The sequence below is a fragment of the Suillus fuscotomentosus genome (assembly GCF_016647785.1).
Source record: "Suillus fuscotomentosus strain FC203 chromosome Unknown F5891scaffold_42, whole genome shotgun sequence".
Lineage (NCBI taxonomy): Eukaryota > Fungi > Basidiomycota > Agaricomycetes > Boletales > Suillaceae > Suillus > Suillus fuscotomentosus.
This window is the reverse complement of record NW_024539554.1, coordinates 90,105-110,292: the sequence shown is the minus strand read 5'-3', so window position 1 is coordinate 110,292 and position 20,188 is coordinate 90,105. Positions and strand designations below refer to the sequence as shown.

At 48.6% G+C, this 20,188-nt stretch overlaps 9 protein-coding genes across 9 annotated transcripts; 3 read left to right on the top strand and 6 right to left on the bottom strand.

The window, feature by feature from the left end:
• The first annotated feature begins 136 nt into the window (after positions 1–136).
• Positions 137–1,766, top strand: F5891DRAFT_496893 (uncharacterized protein). Its single transcript, XM_041372030.1, has 4 exons — positions 137–276; positions 457–644; positions 701–816; positions 1,092–1,766. Exons 2-4 carry the CDS (start codon positions 600–602, stop codon positions 1,672–1,674), a joined length of 744 nt encoding a protein of 247 aa, XP_041223540.1. The 5' UTR covers positions 137–276; positions 457–599; the 3' UTR covers positions 1,675–1,766.
• A 415-nt stretch (positions 1,767–2,181) lies between these two features.
• On the bottom strand, positions 2,182–4,242 carry F5891DRAFT_1045245 (uncharacterized protein). The gene is made up of 9 exons (XM_041362239.1): positions 3,940–4,242; positions 3,841–3,875; positions 3,629–3,792; positions 3,436–3,467; positions 3,309–3,411; positions 3,178–3,257; positions 2,891–2,992; positions 2,693–2,791; positions 2,182–2,577 (listed from the first exon to the last, which is right to left on the bottom strand). Exons 1-9 carry the CDS (start codon positions 3,969–3,971, stop codon positions 2,391–2,393), a joined length of 834 nt encoding a protein of 277 aa, XP_041223539.1. The 5' UTR covers positions 3,972–4,242; the 3' UTR covers positions 2,182–2,390.
• Positions 4,243–4,496: 254 nt separating this feature from the next.
• Positions 4,497–7,010, top strand: F5891DRAFT_956160 (uncharacterized protein; the record flags this gene model as incomplete). The annotated part of the gene is made up of 3 exons (XM_041375395.1): positions 4,497–5,178; positions 5,224–5,308; positions 5,354–7,010. 3 exons carry the CDS (start codon positions 4,497–4,499, stop codon positions 7,008–7,010), a joined length of 2,424 nt encoding a protein of 807 aa, XP_041223538.1.
• Positions 7,011–7,228: 218 nt separating this feature from the next.
• On the bottom strand, positions 7,229–9,049 carry F5891DRAFT_956391 (2-methylcitrate dehydratase; the record flags this gene model as incomplete). The annotated part of the gene is made up of 7 exons (XM_041375403.1): positions 7,229–7,310; positions 7,365–7,703; positions 7,760–8,004; positions 8,057–8,285; positions 8,335–8,551; positions 8,664–8,774; positions 8,827–9,049. The coding sequence occupies 7 exons, from the start codon at positions 9,047–9,049 to the stop codon at positions 7,229–7,231; spliced, it is 1,446 nt and encodes a 481-aa protein (XP_041223537.1).
• A 541-nt stretch (positions 9,050–9,590) lies between these two features.
• Positions 9,591–11,235, top strand: F5891DRAFT_1045223 (uncharacterized protein). Its single transcript, XM_041362238.1, has 3 exons — positions 9,591–9,825; positions 9,874–11,040; positions 11,093–11,235. The coding sequence occupies exon 2, from the start codon at positions 10,068–10,070 to the stop codon at positions 11,013–11,015; it is 948 nt and encodes a 315-aa protein (XP_041223536.1). The 5' UTR covers positions 9,591–9,825; positions 9,874–10,067; the 3' UTR covers positions 11,016–11,040; positions 11,093–11,235.
• Positions 11,222–13,769, bottom strand: F5891DRAFT_496809 (uncharacterized protein). The gene is made up of 8 exons (XM_041372029.1): positions 13,522–13,769; positions 13,428–13,462; positions 13,292–13,372; positions 13,158–13,240; positions 12,776–13,107; positions 12,113–12,722; positions 11,515–12,062; positions 11,222–11,465 (listed from the first exon to the last, which is right to left on the bottom strand). Exons 2-8 carry the CDS (start codon positions 13,458–13,460, stop codon positions 11,428–11,430), a joined length of 1,725 nt encoding a protein of 574 aa, XP_041223535.1. The 5' UTR covers positions 13,461–13,462; positions 13,522–13,769; the 3' UTR covers positions 11,222–11,427.
• A 553-nt stretch (positions 13,770–14,322) lies between these two features.
• F5891DRAFT_1045217 (ribonuclease H2, subunit B) lies at positions 14,323–16,153 on the bottom strand. Its single transcript, XM_041362237.1, has 8 exons — positions 15,970–16,153; positions 15,816–15,908; positions 15,633–15,767; positions 15,500–15,573; positions 15,258–15,447; positions 15,033–15,206; positions 14,904–14,985; positions 14,323–14,856 (listed from the first exon to the last, which is right to left on the bottom strand). The coding sequence occupies exons 1-8, from the start codon at positions 16,001–16,003 to the stop codon at positions 14,565–14,567; spliced, it is 1,074 nt and encodes a 357-aa protein (XP_041223534.1). The 5' UTR covers positions 16,004–16,153; the 3' UTR covers positions 14,323–14,564.
• F5891DRAFT_1045215 (uncharacterized protein) lies at positions 16,154–17,617 on the bottom strand. The gene is made up of 2 exons (XM_041362236.1): positions 17,309–17,617; positions 16,154–17,252 (listed from the first exon to the last, which is right to left on the bottom strand). Exons 1-2 carry the CDS (start codon positions 17,387–17,389, stop codon positions 16,197–16,199), a joined length of 1,137 nt encoding a protein of 378 aa, XP_041223533.1. The 5' UTR covers positions 17,390–17,617; the 3' UTR covers positions 16,154–16,196.
• A 190-nt stretch (positions 17,618–17,807) lies between these two features.
• F5891DRAFT_1191268 (uncharacterized protein) lies at positions 17,808–19,569 on the bottom strand (the record flags this gene model as incomplete). The annotated part of the gene is made up of 5 exons (XM_041367432.1): positions 17,808–17,899; positions 17,952–18,138; positions 18,194–18,285; positions 18,346–18,796; positions 18,937–19,569. 5 exons carry the CDS (start codon positions 19,567–19,569, stop codon positions 17,808–17,810), a joined length of 1,455 nt encoding a protein of 484 aa, XP_041223532.1.
• Positions 19,570–20,188: the final 619 nt, after the last annotated feature.

The following is a 20,188-nucleotide window of genomic DNA, read 5'->3' as shown; positions in this document are numbered from 1 at the left end:
CCGAGCTTTCTCTTCTTCATCAGCCTTGACCTCTCCCGAGTGCCAACGATCTTTCATCGCATCTGACCGTCATCTGCGTGTCACGGACGATTATATTTCGTTGTCTTTGTCACTGATCGCTTATTGTTTCTTGCGCTCTCGCTATCCTTCTGTCTCGCTACCTCGCCGGCTTGCTATCCCGTCTAGTTCTTTCGTCATCTTTCTCTCGCTGTTCTTCTCTCATCGCATTTCTCTCGCCGTTCTCATTCACCCAATGTCGCCAATGGTAAAGCAAATGTCAGTTATATTCCTGCTTCCCGCTTAAAAGTGAGTTATCGCCCCTCACCAACAGAATCTCGTCTTCATCATCTCTCTTTCTAGATTATAGAAAAGCTCAATGTTGGCCACGTTGATTAAAAAATCACCTCTCACTCTCTCAAACCTCGCCCTCGCTGGCGTTGCCTCTATCTGAAATAGGAACTCGTGCACCCGCCGCACCTATACCTACACCCATCTCTCCCCTCCTGATCTCCTCGAGCTATTCGATATCTTATACCCGCTCGTCTGGCTAAGTTGCACACAGTGGACCCATTCCACATCGGACACTTCAAGCATAATGAATGACGTGGGGCAATTCTGCATTCAAGCTCGATAGCGTGGCATCAGTAAGTCTCGTTTCTTCAACTTCTGGTAAGCATCAGTTCAACTCATCATTTTTTAGTCCGACCACAGTCGCTCTTTCTACTGGATGACGGATGCGTCACCATCTTCCCGTTCTTTTTCTATTTACGCCGCAAGACTGTCATCTGACAGCCGTTGTTCTTTCTGCCGGATCGCGTATGTGCCTTCCGCTCCACTTTTTCTTTGGCCTCACATCTATCATCTGACCAAAGTCACTCATTCATATACCCCTTTCACCTTTCTCTCCTTATTATCGTCCGACCCAAGTCACTCCTTCGTATATTCATTTCACCCTTCTCTTTCTAATTATCGACCAGCCTGAGTCACTTCTTCCTTCTCACCTTTCTCTTATTATCGTCCAACCCAAGTCATTCCTTCGTATACCCCTTTCACCTTTTTTTCGTTCTCTGATGCCTATCTCTTCTTCCAAGCCTCGAGCCCGCCAGCTCACTCTTTCACTCTGTCCGGACCCTAGAAGGGTCCTGTCATACCCAGCCTAATATTATCTCTGCCTCGGACTTCGCCCATTCGCGCACCGCGGTTTACACGCAACTTCAGCCTATTTCATTATTTCTGCCCTGGACTTCGCTCATTCGCACACCACGATTTACATGCAGCTCCAGCCTATTATCTCTACCCCAACCTTCGCACATTCACGCAACACAGTCTACATACAGTTCCAGCCCATTCCATTATATCTGCTCCGAACTTCGCCCATTTGTACACCACGGTTTACACACAGCTTCAGTCGTTCATTATTTTCTGACTTTGCTTATTCGCGCACTACGGTTTACACGCACCTCCAGCCTATTTCTGCCCTGGACTTCGCTCAATCGCGCACCACGGTTTACACGCAGCTCAGCCTATTACGTTACGACATCTTTTCCACACCGACGCTTCGCCTCGAACAGAACACCATCCGCAACATCGTTCACTCGAGGCTCATACAGTAATATCCATGCTTGGTCCGTTCACGACTCATCTTATGCCTCTATGCATTATGACATTTCATGACTCACGACACTTTATGAGGTACGACACTTATGACTTCCAATACTTTCTTATTTATCGTCCGACCCATGTCACTCCTTCATATACCCTTTTCTCCTTTCTCTCTATGCCACTTTCCCCGTAGTTCCCTTGCTGTCTTATGCCTTATGCCACCTTTTCCTTTATACCCTATGCCACTTATGCCTTATGCCACTTTTTCCTCTATGCCACCTTTTCCTCTATGCCCTATGCCACTTTTCTTCTATTATCCATGCATTTATGTCACCATATGAAAATAGAACACGACTTTCAAACTTCGCGCTATGACAGCAGGCAACTCAGGGGCAGTAAGCACTTCGGTCTTAGTATGCGATGGTGGGACAGAGACAATTCCTGCTACATACATCAAACATACATCCGCCAACCACCGAAATTTCAATATCACTGACAAGGGACAGTGTCTTCTCAACGACATATTGTGAGAGAAACAACCCGTTTGTGTCAAGTCTACGAAAGATGAGCGATCAAAAGTTAACGTTATGATGTTGTGTCCATAATTGAATTGGTCAATATAATCAGCCAGAAGTAACAATATTTGACATAGATTTTAGGTACGCATAGCTGCCAGCACGGGATGCAGCGTCGTCCACCACTCTGTCACACTGCGCTGCCTTCGAAAAAAGGTTTGGAAATAGCTTTCACTCCCAGCTTAACATCCGGACACAAGATTCAATACTAGCCTACCAATAGTGAGAGGAGATAGCGGACTGTACGTCTAACCTGGTGGTAAGGACATCGAGGCGGTAGTCGTCGTCCAAGACGTTAGTGGAGAAACTACCAGTGTGAGTGGTCTTGTGCAGGTTAAGCATCAGCCGAGAAATGAGAGTAACGGATATACTGGAAGTAAAATTTAGAATCCATCCGTACCTGTCGCATTGAGCACTCACCAGCTGGTAAAATCGCACAGACTGCCTCTGACAGCAACCTTGCTAATTGTCACGAAATAGTCAATGGGAGGTGCGAGTTTGCATGCTCACTGAACTCGACTGATTCAAGCTGTAAGCGCTGTGCAGCTCTATCAATGATTTGTTGACTCACATAGTATGTCAGGATGTTTGGTATATGAATCAGTGCCATAGCTCTGAAGGCAGTATGCGGATCAAATTCGGTCGAATCATGAGTTCACTAGCAACCTTACCCAAAATACATCGCACCTGCGTTCCATTAATTCAGTGTTCACAATACAGATGCAACGAATGGTTCACCATCCTGAAATATGACATCCATGATATCTCTCGTGGTTGTCAGAGATAATCGTGGCAGACCCCTAGTTTTGCAAACTCTGTACACTGTGAGGACGAAGATAAGTAAATCGAAAACAAAGAAGGCCACCCATGCCAGCCCAATTCCTGTATTTGGATAAAGTCATGTCATCGAGTTACATGAAATGGGACCTAGAATTCACTGACGGGCGGCTCTGCAACAACTTTTAAGCAGGCGCGCAGAATGGCGAAGAGGACGACATACGTCTCTGCTGTATATACTTCATAACAGCCAATTCGTGGCAATATTGCTGCATCACCTGAAACTTGTGCAAAACTGACGGCCTAGAAACAATTAGTATGCTCCAGAGTCCAAAGTCTTATGCAAGCACGTACACAAGCCACTCCCACAAGAGCAATGATAATGATGGTCATCCAGGTAAGCAGATGTTGGCTACGGCCGTAGAGAGCATAAGTGCGCATAGCCATTATAACTGAACTTTTTAACACGTGAACTTCTCACAATAAACTTTTACTCACTGCAAATGATGATTCCTTGGAAGAAGATGTCCAGTTGTCTGGATATCGTATATTTCGAACAACTGAGTCTTTGTTGAGCAAAACAACAGATATTCAAGGAACCAGAGAGAAACTAACGCCTGCAGAAAGAAGCTGTGAGCCCACAAGTTGAGTACATGCATAACGAAATAGAGAACCTCATCTGAAATAAGAAAGAGTTCCACTACCATGCTGCAGATAATGCCGAGAAGGGCAAGATAGCGATTGAGCAGAAATAACATTGCAGCTAGTCCTTTTGGGCGACGCCAAATGAAAGCAAATTCTTCTGGTAGAGTCAACACATGGTCGTATATCAGGATACCTACAATATCATGTCACGGTTCTAAAGATAAGAGGCGCTAAAACTTACTGTTCCCCGCCAGGACGGCGTAAGTGCACAACGATCTGGAGGTACTTATTCAGCTACTGGCATCAGGATATATGGTAAATCCATGCATGTATCACTCACATCTGTTGTGCGTCCAAGTCAGTAGTGAACATTATGTTGAGGCACTATTCAAGAGAAGGCGTCAAGAATTTGCGGCGACCCGTTAAATGTATCAGCCGGGACGATTTTGATGGTCCTTCCCACAACCTCAGGTCTCGAGTGCTAGCCTGAGCTAGCCGTAAGTTAGTGCCATGTATGCAGCTGGCCTGCAAGTAAAACACAGACGATCAACTTCGCAGAAATAGGCGAGTAGACGACTCCAAAACATTCTGGACGTACTCATAATGCTGCGCATGGTATACTACTTATGTGCTCCGAGTCCAATTCAGTCAGTGCAAGTATCACTGATTTGTGTGTGAATGGTATATCAGCAAATGATGATCATTCAATGAGCCGCCATCGTCACGGTTACGATGATCCGCTCGGAGTCAATCTGAATTCAAAATAAGTTTACGTAAATAACGATTATTACGCAAAGAATATATAAATCCGAACTTACCTTAGCTATCCCAGGTCGCTGCTACCTGAACAACCTCGGTCGCCCCTAGGCAGACGCAACGTCTTCGCGATCCTGAATCATGGGATATTTGAAGGAGTATGTTGATCGAGGAGTGCAAACTTCATGTTCCTCACAATCAGCAACAACACCAGACTTGGCAGCGGTTGGTGCTCCTCAAGCTCCCTTCGATGACTGTGACTCTGGGCCGCTTTTACACGAGATCACAATCGGGTTGCCATTAGTCGAGCCAGAATTATCTCCTTCGCATTTTTCTGTTCGTGATAACAACGCATATAGTCGGTCCAATCTCCAGCACAATAGCCCCATTAGCCCCATGTGCGCACCCTTGATATCTCGTCGCGTTCCTAGGCGCAAATTATTCCTAGTCGAACGTCGCCCAGAAGGAAAAACCGTCGAAAGACGCGTAATTTCTATGCCGGACGACATGTCGGCGCAGCATATCAAGTTGGACTCTCAAGATAGCATGCGGGTGGTTTCCATGCCCGAGTATCTCGCGGCTGCCGTTGACCTGTCTCTGGATTCGATTGAGTCTCCTTCCGCAGGCGCATCCTTCGGGTCGTCGTACATTGAGAAACGCCATCGAGTCAGAGTTTGTCCCCCGCCTTCAGATGTCCCGCACACGCCTTCTCCACCATCATCTCCCGAGTCGATACTCATCATCGACAGTCATGCTCAGCTTCCTGATGGATTCCTTCGACAAAGATATTCCAAAAAGACAGCCTCACCCGGACATGGTTTGTGTTGACTGATAATTGCGACGCTGAGGTTCATTTTTCTCCATGTAGGCTGGACGACATGGGCAAGTTCTCCTCCCCGCCCTATCCCAGCACTTCATGGTCCGCTTTCTCTTCCATATGCCCGCTGTCCATCGTAAGTGAAATATGTAATGAATGCAAAGTGGCTCACCATTTCTAGGGGAGCTGAAGGAACGATCATCGAAGAGCCAGGCAACGTCTCTCGAATGATATGGGGCTTAGGCCAAGACGAATCTTGTCAATATCGTGGTGATAGTGAGCATACGGATGACGACATACGTCATAAGTCCACCTCTCGCCCCCAGGTTACATATCAAACGCAAAAGAGACACGTACTCCAGAAACCTTATCAGATACGAGCGGCTGCGAATAACAAGAATACGTTCAAAGGGGTCGCTAGCGGAGGAACTTCCACTGTTCATCATCGCCCTGACCATGAACATCGCATTCATGGACACTCACAGACACCCCATCTACGTGAGTCAAAAGCTGAACCAGCCATTAGCAGTCTTCCTTTCTCGGGTTCTTGGCGATCCGAAACTGGTATACCGACTGTTCGCGAATCGGAGGCCCACGAAATAGGCTTTGGCTCATCGTTCAACGATCAAAAACTTCTCTTGGATTTGCAGCTCGCATTTGCCCAGCAGTCGCTTCAGAACACTGCACTCAATCAAGCTTATCCTGAAGGCCTCAAGCCCGTTTTTCCGGTTTCCAATCATTCACATGCCACTCCGGTTTACCCGAAAATCTTCGTGGAACCGCGTCTTAATGAGGTGGTCAATGCAGCACAACGTCAGTCCGCCATGGAGATTGCCCAGCAGTATCGTCAACGTCAGGAGTTCCGTCTCAAGCAACAGGCTGCTCTACCTACTCCGCCAAGTTCTTCCTCTCCCCAGTGGTCATCAAACTTCTCGCCTTATCAGTATCCTTCCGTATCTCCGGATATGGACATTCAAAACACATTAGGTCTACCTCATCACACCCAGCAAGTACAATGCCCCTTCTTGGATACATCCCAGCCAGCCAGGCTCTTGTACGATCGCCAGGATAACAATGTCGAGACTCATTTCTTCGATGGAAATGGAAATGGCGGCTATGCTTCTGTGCTTTCGCGTCATGACAGGGACGTCCCTTCTGCAGTCCATCGGCATCCTTCGGATATTTCTGGTGGTCTTGCCAATTATTTGCGCGATATGCAGACATTGTCTTCTCAGCAGCCTCGTTATGCTGGTACCGCCGAACTTTCGCTGGCGGCAGCTACTCGCCACCCCGTCAGTACTGGTCGTACTGTTGTCTCCGTTGCTCCTCCCTCGCCTGAGTCACCTGGGTCACGATCTCGAAGTATCTCCTATCAGCAACCCAGGTCTGTTCCCCTTGCGCGGTTAATACAACGCCGACTGTCTTCTGTACCGGAAGAGGAACTCAACGGTCTGGCGGACACCTCGTCTATATCTGCTTATCGATTCACCGATTATCACCAGCGCAGTTTCTCCTCCCGTGATTATTCTGATGACAATCCAACACCTCGCAGGTACCACCAAGAACAGCATCTTGGCGTTCCTGCTGTCAGTCATGCGAGCGTTCCTTGCCCGGACTCTGTTAACGAATATGAAGCCCAGCCGTACTCATTCCTTCATGGAGCATCGCCCGCAAAGGTCCGTCTTCCTTCGGCGCAAGAACAGGAAGAATACCTCGATCGAAGCCGCGTACAATCGCGGTCCAAAGGAGGGGGAGTGATGGACATATCACAGCAGTTCAAGAAAAAGCCGCGCGGGAGGAAAACAAGGAGCGACGCGTGTCCGATTTCCGCTCGATGAGTCTCTATCACTGGACTGCAGCTTTGGATTTGTTTTTTTCATCACGTTTGTCTCCTTCAAGCATCGTTTTCCATGTCTTTTTTTCGCGGATTCCCCAGGGACGGTCATAGATATTCACCTTGCACGCATACTGTTGATGGACGGACTTGGGCAGATCGCACATGTGTCAATTTCACAGCCAATTGTTATTGAATCGCACTACAAGTACATGTACCATTTCACGGCTTAACGAATAGATCAGTGAACTTGTCGACTGGCAGCCTGGACAGTGACTGGGCGTCAGTTACAGTTGCCAAGATCCTTGTAGGTCGGATCAGTACTGGGTACTAAATTGCATAAAGTACGCTGACTCACCTCTGTTGGTGGGCCTCGTTGAAATGTGCGGAGATGTGCCTCTTGAACTTCTCCATGAGAAGAGGGATACCTTCCTCGCGGCGACGCTTATGTCCAACAGGGTACTCGACCTCAACTTCATCAAGAACTGTGCCGTCATTCAATTCGACGAGGAGTGCATTTCCAATAGAGCGCTTTGACGGTTCATGATAGTTCACTGAGAATGTATTGTCCTCCACGCAGTGAATTTTGGCGCGTAGCGCATCGATACGGGGATCGGCAGCAGATGAGTCAGTGTACGAGTTCGAGGTTAGTTCACCAAAGATAAGCGGGTATGCAACCATATAGCTGATTGCGTGGCTTTGGAATGACCTGTGAGCGAATCTGCACCATCATGGATGGGTTGGGATACTTACTCTCGGTCAGCGAAGTTGTCCAAGGGACCCTGCTTGTCGATGATGCGGATGGCAGCCTCCTGTGTACGGATGCGCACGCTCTTAATGTCGTCTGAGGATTTTCCGAGTGCTTTGAGCTGCTTGTGGATGGTATGTGCGGCCTCAACTGCGGTTTGGGCATGGAATTCGGCGGGATACGAGATCTTGAAGAGGACGTTTTCCATGATGTATGAGCCGAAGGGCATTTGGAACTCGAATGGCTTTCCCTGGAGGTCTAGTTCAGTGGGGTGGAACTGCTGTACTTTTGGGGTATCTCACTTTGAAGAGGACATCGTAGAAACCCCAAGTCTTGGCCGTGAGGACTGAGGGGAGACCAAGCTCGCCCTTCTTGACGAGAAGAGCGAGGTTGACGGCACGGGAACAGGCATCACCTGCTGCCCACGACTTGCGAGGGCCAGTGTTTGGTGCATGACGGTAAGTACGAAGGGATTGACCATCGACCCATGCTTGCGAAACGGCGTCGATCGTTTGGGAGTGTGAAAGACCGCTGCGTGTACCATCTCAGTTGTTGCATTCAACTCCAAAGGTGCACTTACAGGAGTTTGGAGACAACAGCGGTACTGGCAACTTTGACGAGCACGACGTGGTCGAGACCAACGCGGTTGAAAGAGTTAAGCAGGGCAAGGCCACCTTGAATCTCGTGTGCTTTGATCATGCCCTCGAGAATGTCGCGAACGGTCAGGGGTTGTCCTTGGCGAGCGAGGTGGTCCGCAACCGCAAGAATAGCTCCCAAGTTGTCTGACGGATGACCCCCTAGAATGTGGAGTGAGCTCATATGCAAGATTTATCACTGCTCGATGTGAGAGCCATGTACCGATCTATGCGTCTGGCTTGATAGCGAATGGTTCATTATTATTTTACTCACATTCAGCAGCGAGGAAGCAGTCGTTGAAGTCCAACCAGCGGATGATTGTGCCAATATTGAATGCGCCACGAATAGGATCCAGCTGGTAATTCGTTCCGGGAACCTTGGTGCCTGTATCCAACAGTTCAGCAAATTAGCATTCATTCATATACGGATGTCGCACCATTAGGCACGACAGTGCCTTCTACAACGGGTCCAAGGAGCTTGGTACACTCCGGGAAATTCAAACCCTCCAGTCCGCATCCGATAGTGTCTATGAGACAGAGTCGTGCAGTTTCGAACGCAAGGTCTGAAGTGACCTGGTAGTTGTGGACATAGTCTGCAATGTCCTTCAGGACCTTGTCCGGCTCAGGTCGAATGGTAGATTCGCCGTGGTGAACAGACATTGGGCGTGCAGCGGCTCGAAGGATCAGGTTACTTGAGACCCCAAGTGATGATCGATAAGAGATGGAAGCACTAATCGACCGGTTGAAAGACCGTGGCACACGCCGAAATAACAACATCACTGAGCAAGGAAGAAAGGACGGTTCAAGTTGCAAGTCGGTTCAATCGGAATTCAAGTGCTCGCTTCCCGTGGGCAATACTTAGATTCGGCTATGCCGTGTAAACTGAAACACATGCTCGGAATTCAACCATCATATGATCCTTGGGAGGCACTTTCATTATCCCTTCCGAGTCAAGTTTAAGTCTCTACATAAATCGAATCCACTGACTTCTTTCCTGAGGAACTCGTACAGCATGTTCAAAGCACTACTATGCACGCTGCCGCATATTTCGCAAACGGATTGTAAGGTGAAGCGCACATTTTGTTCAGTCTCCCTTGATTTTATAATATTTGTCCCTTTAGCAGCCCGCGTACTCTCATGCATTATGGGCGATGCGAGGGCAATGAAACTATGGCTTCATGCCCTCTCTGACTTTTGCAAGTTTGTCAGGCCCATCTTTATTAGACGAAACGACAAGCATATTTCCTCTATATCAATCATGGTGGTCTGCAGGCTAGGACAGACCAGCACATTGACATTGACATAACTTCAGTTCATGATCTCTGCCTGGCACGAAGGAACGACTAGATATAGTCGCTCAACAAATCGAGCTGTATTTCACAAAGGACAAATTTTCGGAGAACCCTTTGGTCCCCACCGGATGATTGTCCCTTCCTGGTAAGTATATTCTGCCAGCAATAATGCCACATATGAAAACCCCACACGCACGTTGCACGACAACATTGGTATGAAAATAATTGCGTTCGCGAACCGTGCACACGGATCATGATGCATGATGGTGTTGCCCCAATGCGTCGTGCTTAATACTTATATTGCAGGGCTGCTTGGATATGCTGGATCCTGATTTAAACTTTTCCGTTGCGTTTTCCCTTTCGACGGTATATCCAAAAATTTCTTCATGCCATTCTCTACCACGGCATCGTCCACTGTTGCTCTCGAGCACCAACACATCCAATCATTTCCCACTTCCCCCACCAACCCTCAAACTTTTTCAGATGTGCGTGACTCGGAGGAGGCTGCCCAGAGCATCGCACTCCGCATGATCACCAATGCGTGCACAGTGGACGGTGTCCGCATCGGTATCCACTATTCGAAGGAAGACGATAGTGACTGTTTCCGACTTGTCGCTTCCCATATATCCACCTGCCTACCTTTATCCCCATATCTCTTTATCATAGCAACTACCAGTGTGTCGCCAACAATTGCTGGTAGTGGTGCCTGTGTTTCAGACGCACTCGTCATCTGCGGGTCAGATGAGGATGACATGCAGCGGGCTGTGCTTCTCGCGTCTTCCAAATTTCCAGGACGAGTAGATGCAGTCAACAACAAGGGCACTCTCATTGCTCAGGCTGCATCTATACGGCAAATTGGCTCCTCGACATACCACGAAGCTGCCTTGTGGGACATATTGTTCAACTCCGTGCACACCCACAATCCTCATTCTCCTCCCCCTGGATCTCGCAGTATTGACCAAATTCTCTCCGACGCCCGGGCGAAGCTGGAGCGAATGACGCCCCAACAAGCTTACGACGCACTTCACGATCCCACATACCCGGTGCCCGTTTTTCTCGTGGATATCCGCCCTGCTGCAGAACGCGATCGTGAGGGCGAGATCCACGGATCTCTCATCGTCGAACGAAACGTTCTGGAGTGGCGTTTTGACCCACGCTGCGAAGTGCGATTAACAATTGCAGATCGCTATGATTCGAAGATTATATTGTTTTGTCGTGAAGGGTACACCAGCTCATTGGCTGCGGCGTCCCTGCATGAGCTTGGGTTGTTGAATGCGACCGATATAGTGGGCGGTTATGATGCGTGGATCGCGGCTGGTCTTCCATGTCAATAGGGCTATTGATGAGGAAAGCTATCAAGTCAGTCAGCCATCGTTTGAGTCTAGTGATGTAATTGATGGGATATGCCTAGATTCAATCAACAGAGGAATTTCATGAATTGTAACCAGCAGAGATGACACCGCAGATGTGGCAGCCAATACTTTCGCGTATGGGGTGACACGGGGATCTGTGCATGACCAATATCATTGCTTGGCGAACTTGAAATAGCAAGCTTGAGAATGTTTTTTATTGTAACTTTATTGTGTATGTTTTATTGTATTTGATTGAGACGAATAAGACTCATGTATGCTCCAATACAATGCTAGACATAATTTACAAGTTAGCTTTTGTAGCACCAATCTATACCCGAAAATAATGATCTTGTAATGTGATGCTATACTCTGGTCGTCATGGTATTGTGAGCACTCATATCAGTGAAGTTGTCTCAAGTAAGAGAACGATACCTAAGAACATGGTAAGCACCATCAAGATCGAAATTCTAGTTGGACTCACTGTGTACGATGGAAGGTATACTCTGTGTGGTCACGTCCACAACCAGATCTGCTTTCTTGGGTACCTCATACTCGGTGTCAACACCAACGAAACCCCTTATCTCCCCGCGACGCGCTTGAGCATAAATGCCCTTGCGGTCAGTGCTCTCGCAATGTTCGAGAGGTGTCGCGACATGAATCAGGAAAAAGTTCCCTCCTGCACCGCCATTTTGGAGAACAGTATCCTTCACTAACGCTCGTGACCGTTCTTCAGGGGCTATAGGTGAAGCAATGACAGCGGCCCCCGCGCGGGCCAGTTCGCCTGCTACAAAGGATATGCGTTTCAGGTTTTCGTGACGCTCGTCCGGTGTGAAGCCCAACTTGACGTTATCATCTCGTACGGTCTCGCCAAGGAGAAGGGATACGCTGCGACCGCCCTGTTCATTGAGTGCGACTTGAAGGGCCTTTGCAATGATGTTCTTTCCAGAGTTGTAGAAGCCAGTGAGGCAGAGAACAAAGCCCTGCTTGTTCCTTGGTGGGTAACTTTCTCGCAACCTCGTCACCACAGCCCTGATGCGCTTGTTGAATTAATGTGTAGTATACCAAGAACGGAAACGTACTCGTAACTGAACCAGTCAGGGATATGCGCCCCTGACTTTAGTCGCCTCCGCAGCTCCGTGCCAGAGATATCCAGAGTCTGTGCTCCAGCAGGTATTTCGTCCACCGGCTGATACTCATCGGTGGAGGGGAGGTATGTCATCTGTTGGAATGGAACCATCTCTATTTCAATTTCATCTTTGTACTTCTCAACAAGTTCCTGTGCGTCATATGGGCCGTAGAAATCTTTGCCCTGTGAGTTCTTGCCTGGTCCAGCATGGTCGCGACCGACAATGAAATGTGTTGCACCAAAGTTCTTTCGGATAATCGCATGCCATACTGCCTCACGAGGACCTGCCATGCGCATTGCGAGAGGGAGGAGCGCAAGGTGACCCATTCCATTCGGATACTTGGCCATGATGGCTTCATATACGCGGACACGAGTATAGTGATCGACATCTCCTGGCTTTGTAAGACCGACGACAGGGTGGATTAGGACGTTCGCCTGATGTTGGCGAGCAGCACGGACAGTGAGCTCACGGTGAGCACGGTGCATCGGGTTTCGGGTCTGGAAAGCGACAACTCTGCGCCATGCAAGTTTTTTGAAGTGGGTACGGAGTTCAGTAGGGGTGTCTGTCAATCCTTTTTTTAGCAAGGTAAGCGACCCCAACACTGATATGACTTACATCGCAGAGCAACATAATCAAAGTGTGAGGGCGCCTGTATAGCTTGTACCTTCCCTCCTACATAGAAAGGTTTGACGCGGTTGCGGAGGTACGCGACGGAAGGGTGTGCTGGATCATCGGCACCAAAAACAAGAATAGACTCCTTGACGCGGTCATAGGTGTAAACGTCATCAACGGTGATAATTGCAAGTGCCTCGTCATCACGAGGATCCCGGAGAGTAATACGAGCGCCAGGCACTATGCTGAGATGCTCGATATCGGCAGAAGACACGTCAAGAGTGACAGGCATTGCAAAGAGTGTGCCGTCAGATAGTCGTAATGTATCGACGACGCTGACAAGATATTTCAGCGTGAGTTTCTGTGGCTTGGATATCTCTGCTACCTTGTATAATCAGCTTCGTTCATGAAGCCTTCTAAGGGACTAAAGCCGCCATTTATAATTAGTTCAAGATCACAGAGTTGACGCTATTCAAGATTCACAGTCAGCTTCAAGCTAGTATCACTTGGGAGACGAACCTCTGTGAGCACAATGTCCTTGAGCTTCGCAGCCTCATCCTTGAGCTGCCCTGATATCGGCTCATCTCGTGAAACAAGGTCCTGTATTACGCATAGATATTAGATGGAGTATGGCGCGCAGATACAAAAAACGTACCTTCAAAATTCCGCCATGAGGGGTGCTGGCCATTTCTAATATTGTAACTGGGTATCAAGCTATGCAAACCAATAATGAGAGTTTAAGAGCTTACATATGAGCGAAAACTTCGGTGATTAGTTATGCAGCCTGCTATCTGCGATGAGACGATATCACGCAATCGTGAGCTAGTGGCATGATGACGAATATAGGACGAATAGATACGACTTAACTTCGGAAGGTGTAACGGCTTGCGGTTTCACTGCCAGCTGAAGCCTTTCGCTGGTCATATGAACAGTTTCAATGCAATAAATATTGTACATAACAGGGCTCTTGAAGTTAAATTGGCAACGATACGGTAAACGATATACCTCTTACATAAGCCATGCCCGAATCCCCGTCAAGTACTTGCTCGTCGACATCGAGCCAATTCATCACCACTAACCATCTAATAGGTTTCTGCATTCTTCTGGGTGGTCCAAGCTTGACTTATCTCAAAGATAGAATGGATAATTAGAAATCCGTGCACAGTGGGAGTCAGACACTGGGCTACTCCGCGGGATACTCTGGCAGGCCTGCAAAGACTCGATCGCCGTTCCCATGCATCTCATGCTCGTCACCCGTCCACGTCGACCTGATCGGCACCCGTGATTTAGGCAAGCCTTACTGCAGTTTTGGAACGGAATGACACTCATGCGTATCTTGACACGTGCTATGTTCGCAATGCAAAGTTCTGAAACCACCAACTGGTTACTGGAGTCTGGAGTGTTCTATTTCTCACCGAATTAGGGTCGGAGCATTCCCCCCCTCTGATGATAGTTTACTTCATCCTTCAAATGACAGTCCCTCACCGATGCCAACATAGTAGTGTACTTGCTCATGGCATGTTAACAATGATCTTTAATATATCATAGATTGTAAATGAAGACCTTGCTCGGGACAAACAAGGAAAGTAACACTCGTGGCAGCTTGATGGGTACTCACATATTTCCAAGAGTTCCCGAATAGTAACAGTCAGTGTGAATATGTAATTGCGGAGGCCATGAGATCGGAGGAAGAAAATAAATAACATCTTATCTTCCTGAGCTAACAGGTCGAACCGCGGCCAAAGCATCATGGCGTGTGGCCAAGCGTGAGGCGCATGACTCGAAGTTGCAATTATCCAGCTTTCTTCGTGAAAAATGTGGACAACTTCGACATCCCTGCAACATTGGCCTTCTTCAGCTTCTCTACACCATGTGACGACTTGGCGTCTTTTTTCTTCTTCTTATCTCCTTCGTCAGCTGCGTTACCGTCAGCACTCGCAGTAGCCTTGGTGTCTTTTTTCCTCTTCTGATTTTTATCGCCAGCTGCGACGGATTTTGCTCTCTTCCTGGTGTCGGGAGCTACCGCGAGCAAAGCGAGTTCTTCATCTCTGACCGTTTTCACATGAGCGTCCAGTTTGGAGAGACTAATGACCTATCAGTATCTGCTAGTCAGAGTAAATGAGACACATACTCGTAAGACGCAATCAACTCCTGCAATATATCCCGGGGGAGGTATTGCGATAGCAACTCACAGGCTAACTTGATCCGTCCCACTGGAGAGAATATGTCAGGTAGAGACAAACGGTGGAAAATAACGCACATTCAAGTAGTTCCTCTTTTCCATCATCCATCAGACCATCCTTAGCAAGGCTCCGTACCAGAGTGCGAGATATCTCAGCAACCCTGGGGTCGGATAAGCGTCCTACTTTACTCTTGAGATTTTCCAGCACAACGTCATGTGAATATCTGTACACGGTAATCTCATCCGTTATGGCTTGAACAAAGACATGTTAATGATTGGTCGTGCGACGTTCTAAACACTTACCCTTCACGTCGCAGACACGCTTTATAGAGGACTGGACAAAATCCAGAGACAGAAAGGAAATAATGTCGTCTGCGGAGACATTTAATGACGGATCCTTCTGAGCAATTTTCTCGGAAGCATCAGCAATCGTCGTAGAGACTTCCTCTATGATATCCTGCATGGGCCGAAAGTTGCCTTTCGAACCGTCGCGCTGTGAAACAAACATCGTCCTGGGGACTAGCACAACGTGTATAACAACATACCGCTTGTGGAACACGCAAAAGATACACGAGCAAAAACATGGGGTCCATGGGTGTCATCACTATGAGCTTTCCATCTGAACACCTGTGCGTCAGAAATACATACGATTGGGACACCATGATCTGCACAACGCACCAGCGACGACTTCCTCTCCTATAAACCAGGTCCGCGCATTTGTCGGGGATATAGCTTGCACCTCTAATATGGAACTCTTCTTTGTGGTATCATCTGGTGCATGTTGATCATGGATAAAGAACAGTGAAGCGACACCTTGTCGTTGTAAGCGTTGAGAACGACATTAGTCGTATATCGACTAACCTGTACGCGGGTGTGGAAGTCTTAGAAAGCGAGTCGCATGGCCGGGAGGGCGATTTTCTTGATTTAGCCGCGCAGTTAGTGTGTCAATAATGTCTGTACGGGATGGCAAGACACGTCGATACGAAAACTGGTGTGGACAAGGCGAAAAGCTTACCAAGTGGCAGTATCGCAAGGTGAGTCGACATCATGAATGAGTCTTCGACGGACTAGTATTGTATCAATGAAGCTTGGGTATATGTATAAAGTTGCAGTGGTATTTAGTGAAGACTCAGATGTTCGCGTTGTTTGCGTGTTGTTTTGCATGATTGCCATTTAGGGATACCCCCTTATTGGCGATAGTAGTGGTAAGAAACACATCTGCATTACAATGCTACAAGGAATTTATACGCTATCACAAGTCGCCGCGCTGCCCACGCTCACAGAAACAACGCCCGTAACGTCCAAAATATTAGATGGGCAACCAGAAGTCCCCATTCCAGCAATAGAGGGATTGGCCGCTGTTCCAGGGGTAGACACCGTTGGGCTGGTAGGAGCGGACGTCCCATCCGGAGCAGTCTGTGGCGTCGTACCACCGTTGATAGTACCATCTGGGACGGTCTGGGGCGTTGTACCACCGTTGACAGTACCATCGGGGACAGTCTGGGGTGTCGTGCCACCGTTGACGGTACCATCTGGGGTAGTCTGGGATGTTGCGCCTGAGGGTATGGATGACGCTGCTATTCCGCTCGCCTGTGCATTATTGAGGCTGTCCGACGCGTTGATGTCCGCGACAGGGCTGGTGCCGTCGACAACCAGAATCGGGGATGTTGCAGTGGAGGCAGTGGCAGGTGGAGGTGGGGCAGACTGTGGTGTCGCAGGTGCACTCCCGTTATCAGATGCGTTGCTATCCGCAGGGCCGGTGGTTGCAGCTGCGTTTCCAGAGGGACTGCCTCCCGCAGGATTGCCAGGAGTTCCGTTGGAAGCGTTGCTGTTGGCGGGACCATCGTTTGAAGTTCCAGATGTCGTGGACCCAGTTGCACCTCCAGGTGTCTCTGCAGGTGTATCCCCCGGAGATGCAGGACGAGTGACAGAGTTGGCAGGTGAAACGGCAGGTGTAAAAGTTGCAGGGGTGGTCGAAGACCCAGCAGCGGAAGAGCCTGTGTTCTGATCACCTGACGCTGAAGAATTCTGCGGAGCGCCTCCTGGATTGGTTGTACCAACCATGCTATCACTCCCTGCTGGACCGCCGAAAGCTCCAGAAGAGCAGCCATCTTCCTTACGAGCAACAAGTATACCAGAGTACGAACGACCAAACTCGTGGCACCAGACTAGGAGGTCGGTGAAAGTGCGCTCGGATAGTCCGGTGGGAGGGCTGAGTTCTCGCCTGCCAAGGAGCACGAGGGCGTGCCGAGGGTCTGGATAAGTGACGTCTGCGATGACACAGGAAGAAGGTAACTGCTAGGGCGAGAAAGTCGAATCAACAGTGCATGAAAAATGGAGGTCTAGGTACTTACATATTGGTGATGAGTGGTAACTTCAAGAGGTACTGCGAGCACGGCAGGGAGCACGAGAGCGAGCATTGAAAGGGAGCGCATTATGAACGAATGTGGGGTAGCAGATGCAAGCAACGAGTGTAAGAGAAGAAGTCGAAGTCGAAGAACAAAAATGGATTGGGTCGGAGAACGTGAAGAACGAGCTTTTTTATGTATCGAGCTCAGTGGCTGACACGGACTGCTCGATCATCGTTGGCTGACAGATCTATTTCGGCGCTTTGAAATTCACTCAATTGGTGTAAACAAACCAAAATACGTCATGGGTCAAGCGAGAGACATTCCTGACACAAAGTGCGATATGACATGGCAACATTCTGGAGCTACCTGCGACCTACAAACAGCATGATTATCGTAAGTGTCTTTTCGACGATATGGCTGGCCGTGCGCAGCATTAACGCACAGCCAGACTAATTTGAATTTTCCCATATAGATCTGCCGACAGAGATGAATGAGTAACTTCTCAAATGGGGAAAATAGATGCGGCGGACCCAACACTAGAACCAGCGTAATCACAGTCCATCTTGACCTCCTGCAGCTCATGATCGCTCGTCCCTGTGTTTAAAACCATTAATACATCATCTACATGACCATACATTTACCCTACCAGCATGACAAACAGGTCCGTCCGCCTTGTGGCCCCACCATATTACGTGACTCAAAGGCGAGTCTATGAGGTTGGCGAGCGTCTGGAGGTGGCCGTATGCAGCTGGCTGGGGGCCGCGGGGTCGGCGCAGTGCGATTAGGGTAAAAAAACAGGCAAATATAAACAGTGCTATATATAAGTTCCAGATCTGAACGAGTGCGTGAGAATGTTGTATTAGTTTCACATGAGCAGCAAATGCGAACCTGGGCTTCAAACATGAGGACCTGTAATTGACCATGCAGTGTCCCATCAACAGCGTCGGTGCTTACGGTGATCGAAAGCCCAAACATCCAGTCTGTTATGATGATGATGGTATTCAGTAACACCGAACACAAAATATACACAGGTGACTCACGCAGGAAAGGCTTCACGGCGAAGAGTATCAGACAAATTGGATAAGAAAAAATCGACTTCAGCGGGTTCATCGTCGGTCTAAGTCCTTTCTTCTTGGTAGCGCATCTCCACTGGCTTTCATCTCGAATGACGTTCGCGATGAGCTCTGAGCAATGCAGCACCATTGTCAACGGTCCCTGGATAACTGCGATGTTTATAAAGAGCAGGATCCACACTAGAAGATCGGCACCCGGAAGACCATACAAGATGGAAATATCTTGTGGCTGCGAGAACGACCATGTGTGTATTTGTGAGGAATGGTAGGAGATCCTGACACAGGAGACGAGTACGGCCCATCCAGCGTATGCTACAACAACAACCCAAAGAAAAATGACAACTTTTCGGATGCTGGTGTGAGCACGCCATGCAGAGGGTTGTGTCTTTGACGGCTTCACAGGACATGCATCATCGCCCTGGTCAGATACACAACACATGCATCGGGAATTAGACCGGGTCAATTTCTTGTCGTGGACCAGTGCAACGGTCACATCGAAAGGTGAGGAACTCCACGTAAGACTTCGACTCCCCGTATCCCTCTAAATGCAATCACTACCTGGAGAAGGAGTGCGACACCCAAAACGAGGAGAGGCAACCCTGCGATGGCAATAGATACCGTATTTGAGAAGTTGGAAGACACGACAAGTGAGGATGAGGAGTAGGATAAAATGAGAAGTAGGGCCATGATACCATTAAGTAGGGCACCGTTAGGGTTTATCCTTCCACGAGCCGCGGTCAGAATGCGCAGATTGGTGTTGAAACGAAGCCGACCCTCTGAGGCTAGCGCAGAGCGCAACGAGATGCTGTGGACAAAGCCAGTGGACTCGGTGCATAATGTAACGAGAGCATTTAGTATCAGTGACAACAACTCGAACTGCAGGAAAGAGCGTAGTTCAGTGTCACTGAGTCTCATCAACGGAATCACCCCAGAAACTCCGTGAATTGCTATAATGACAACCCCTATAATAATGCAACAGAAGCCGATGATAGTTGAGAGCACCAGTCCAGCAGTGGCATATGTGCGACTTGTTAAACTGCTGTCGTAGAAATCGGTTCCCGTCGCAGCAGCAGACTCTGTGTTAGAGTCATCCGGGAGATTCAGGAGTGTTTCATAGTGAAGAGGACGCAATGGATGCCAATTTTCCACCGTTGGTTTGGAAGAAGCTGTTATGAAAGGGATGGAGAACATGGTCACCATATGCGGCCAATGCATCATGTCGGACGCGGATTAAGTATGCACTCTTTAACCAAGATAACCACAGCCTCAAGGTGACGGCAATCTGCCTTGAGGCCTATCACTGTACGGTATGCGTGGCAAAACGGAAAATCTGTATGAACTCAAATAAGATTGACGCCGAACGAAATGATAACTTACTGTATAAGCCATTGCATAAACTGAGAAGCTGCACTGCAGCGAAGCGCCTTACAATCAGAACGTGGTGGTAATTTAACTGATAGTAGCATTGCCCAAAGCCGGAAACCAGTCTCCGGTACCTTCGTATCACTCGGGTCTTCCTCAGTTCCTTCGATCCCTGAGCAAACAGGGTACCAGCGCCCTCGTGTTATTCGCACCCAAAAGACCACAGACCCATGCCTAATGCCCACCTGGTTTGTGCATGTGATGCTAGGACAACTTGAACAAGTCTAAGGCGGGATGAGTTGATGCTGAGAGGGATGGACCTCTGGTGCCATTGACTATGTGGAGCTTCACTTGGGAGTTGGATGAGGACGGGTTGGGAGTACTCGGACGAGGGTTATGGACCGGGCACACGAACCTACATAGCCATACCTGGTTCGGATCAAGGTTC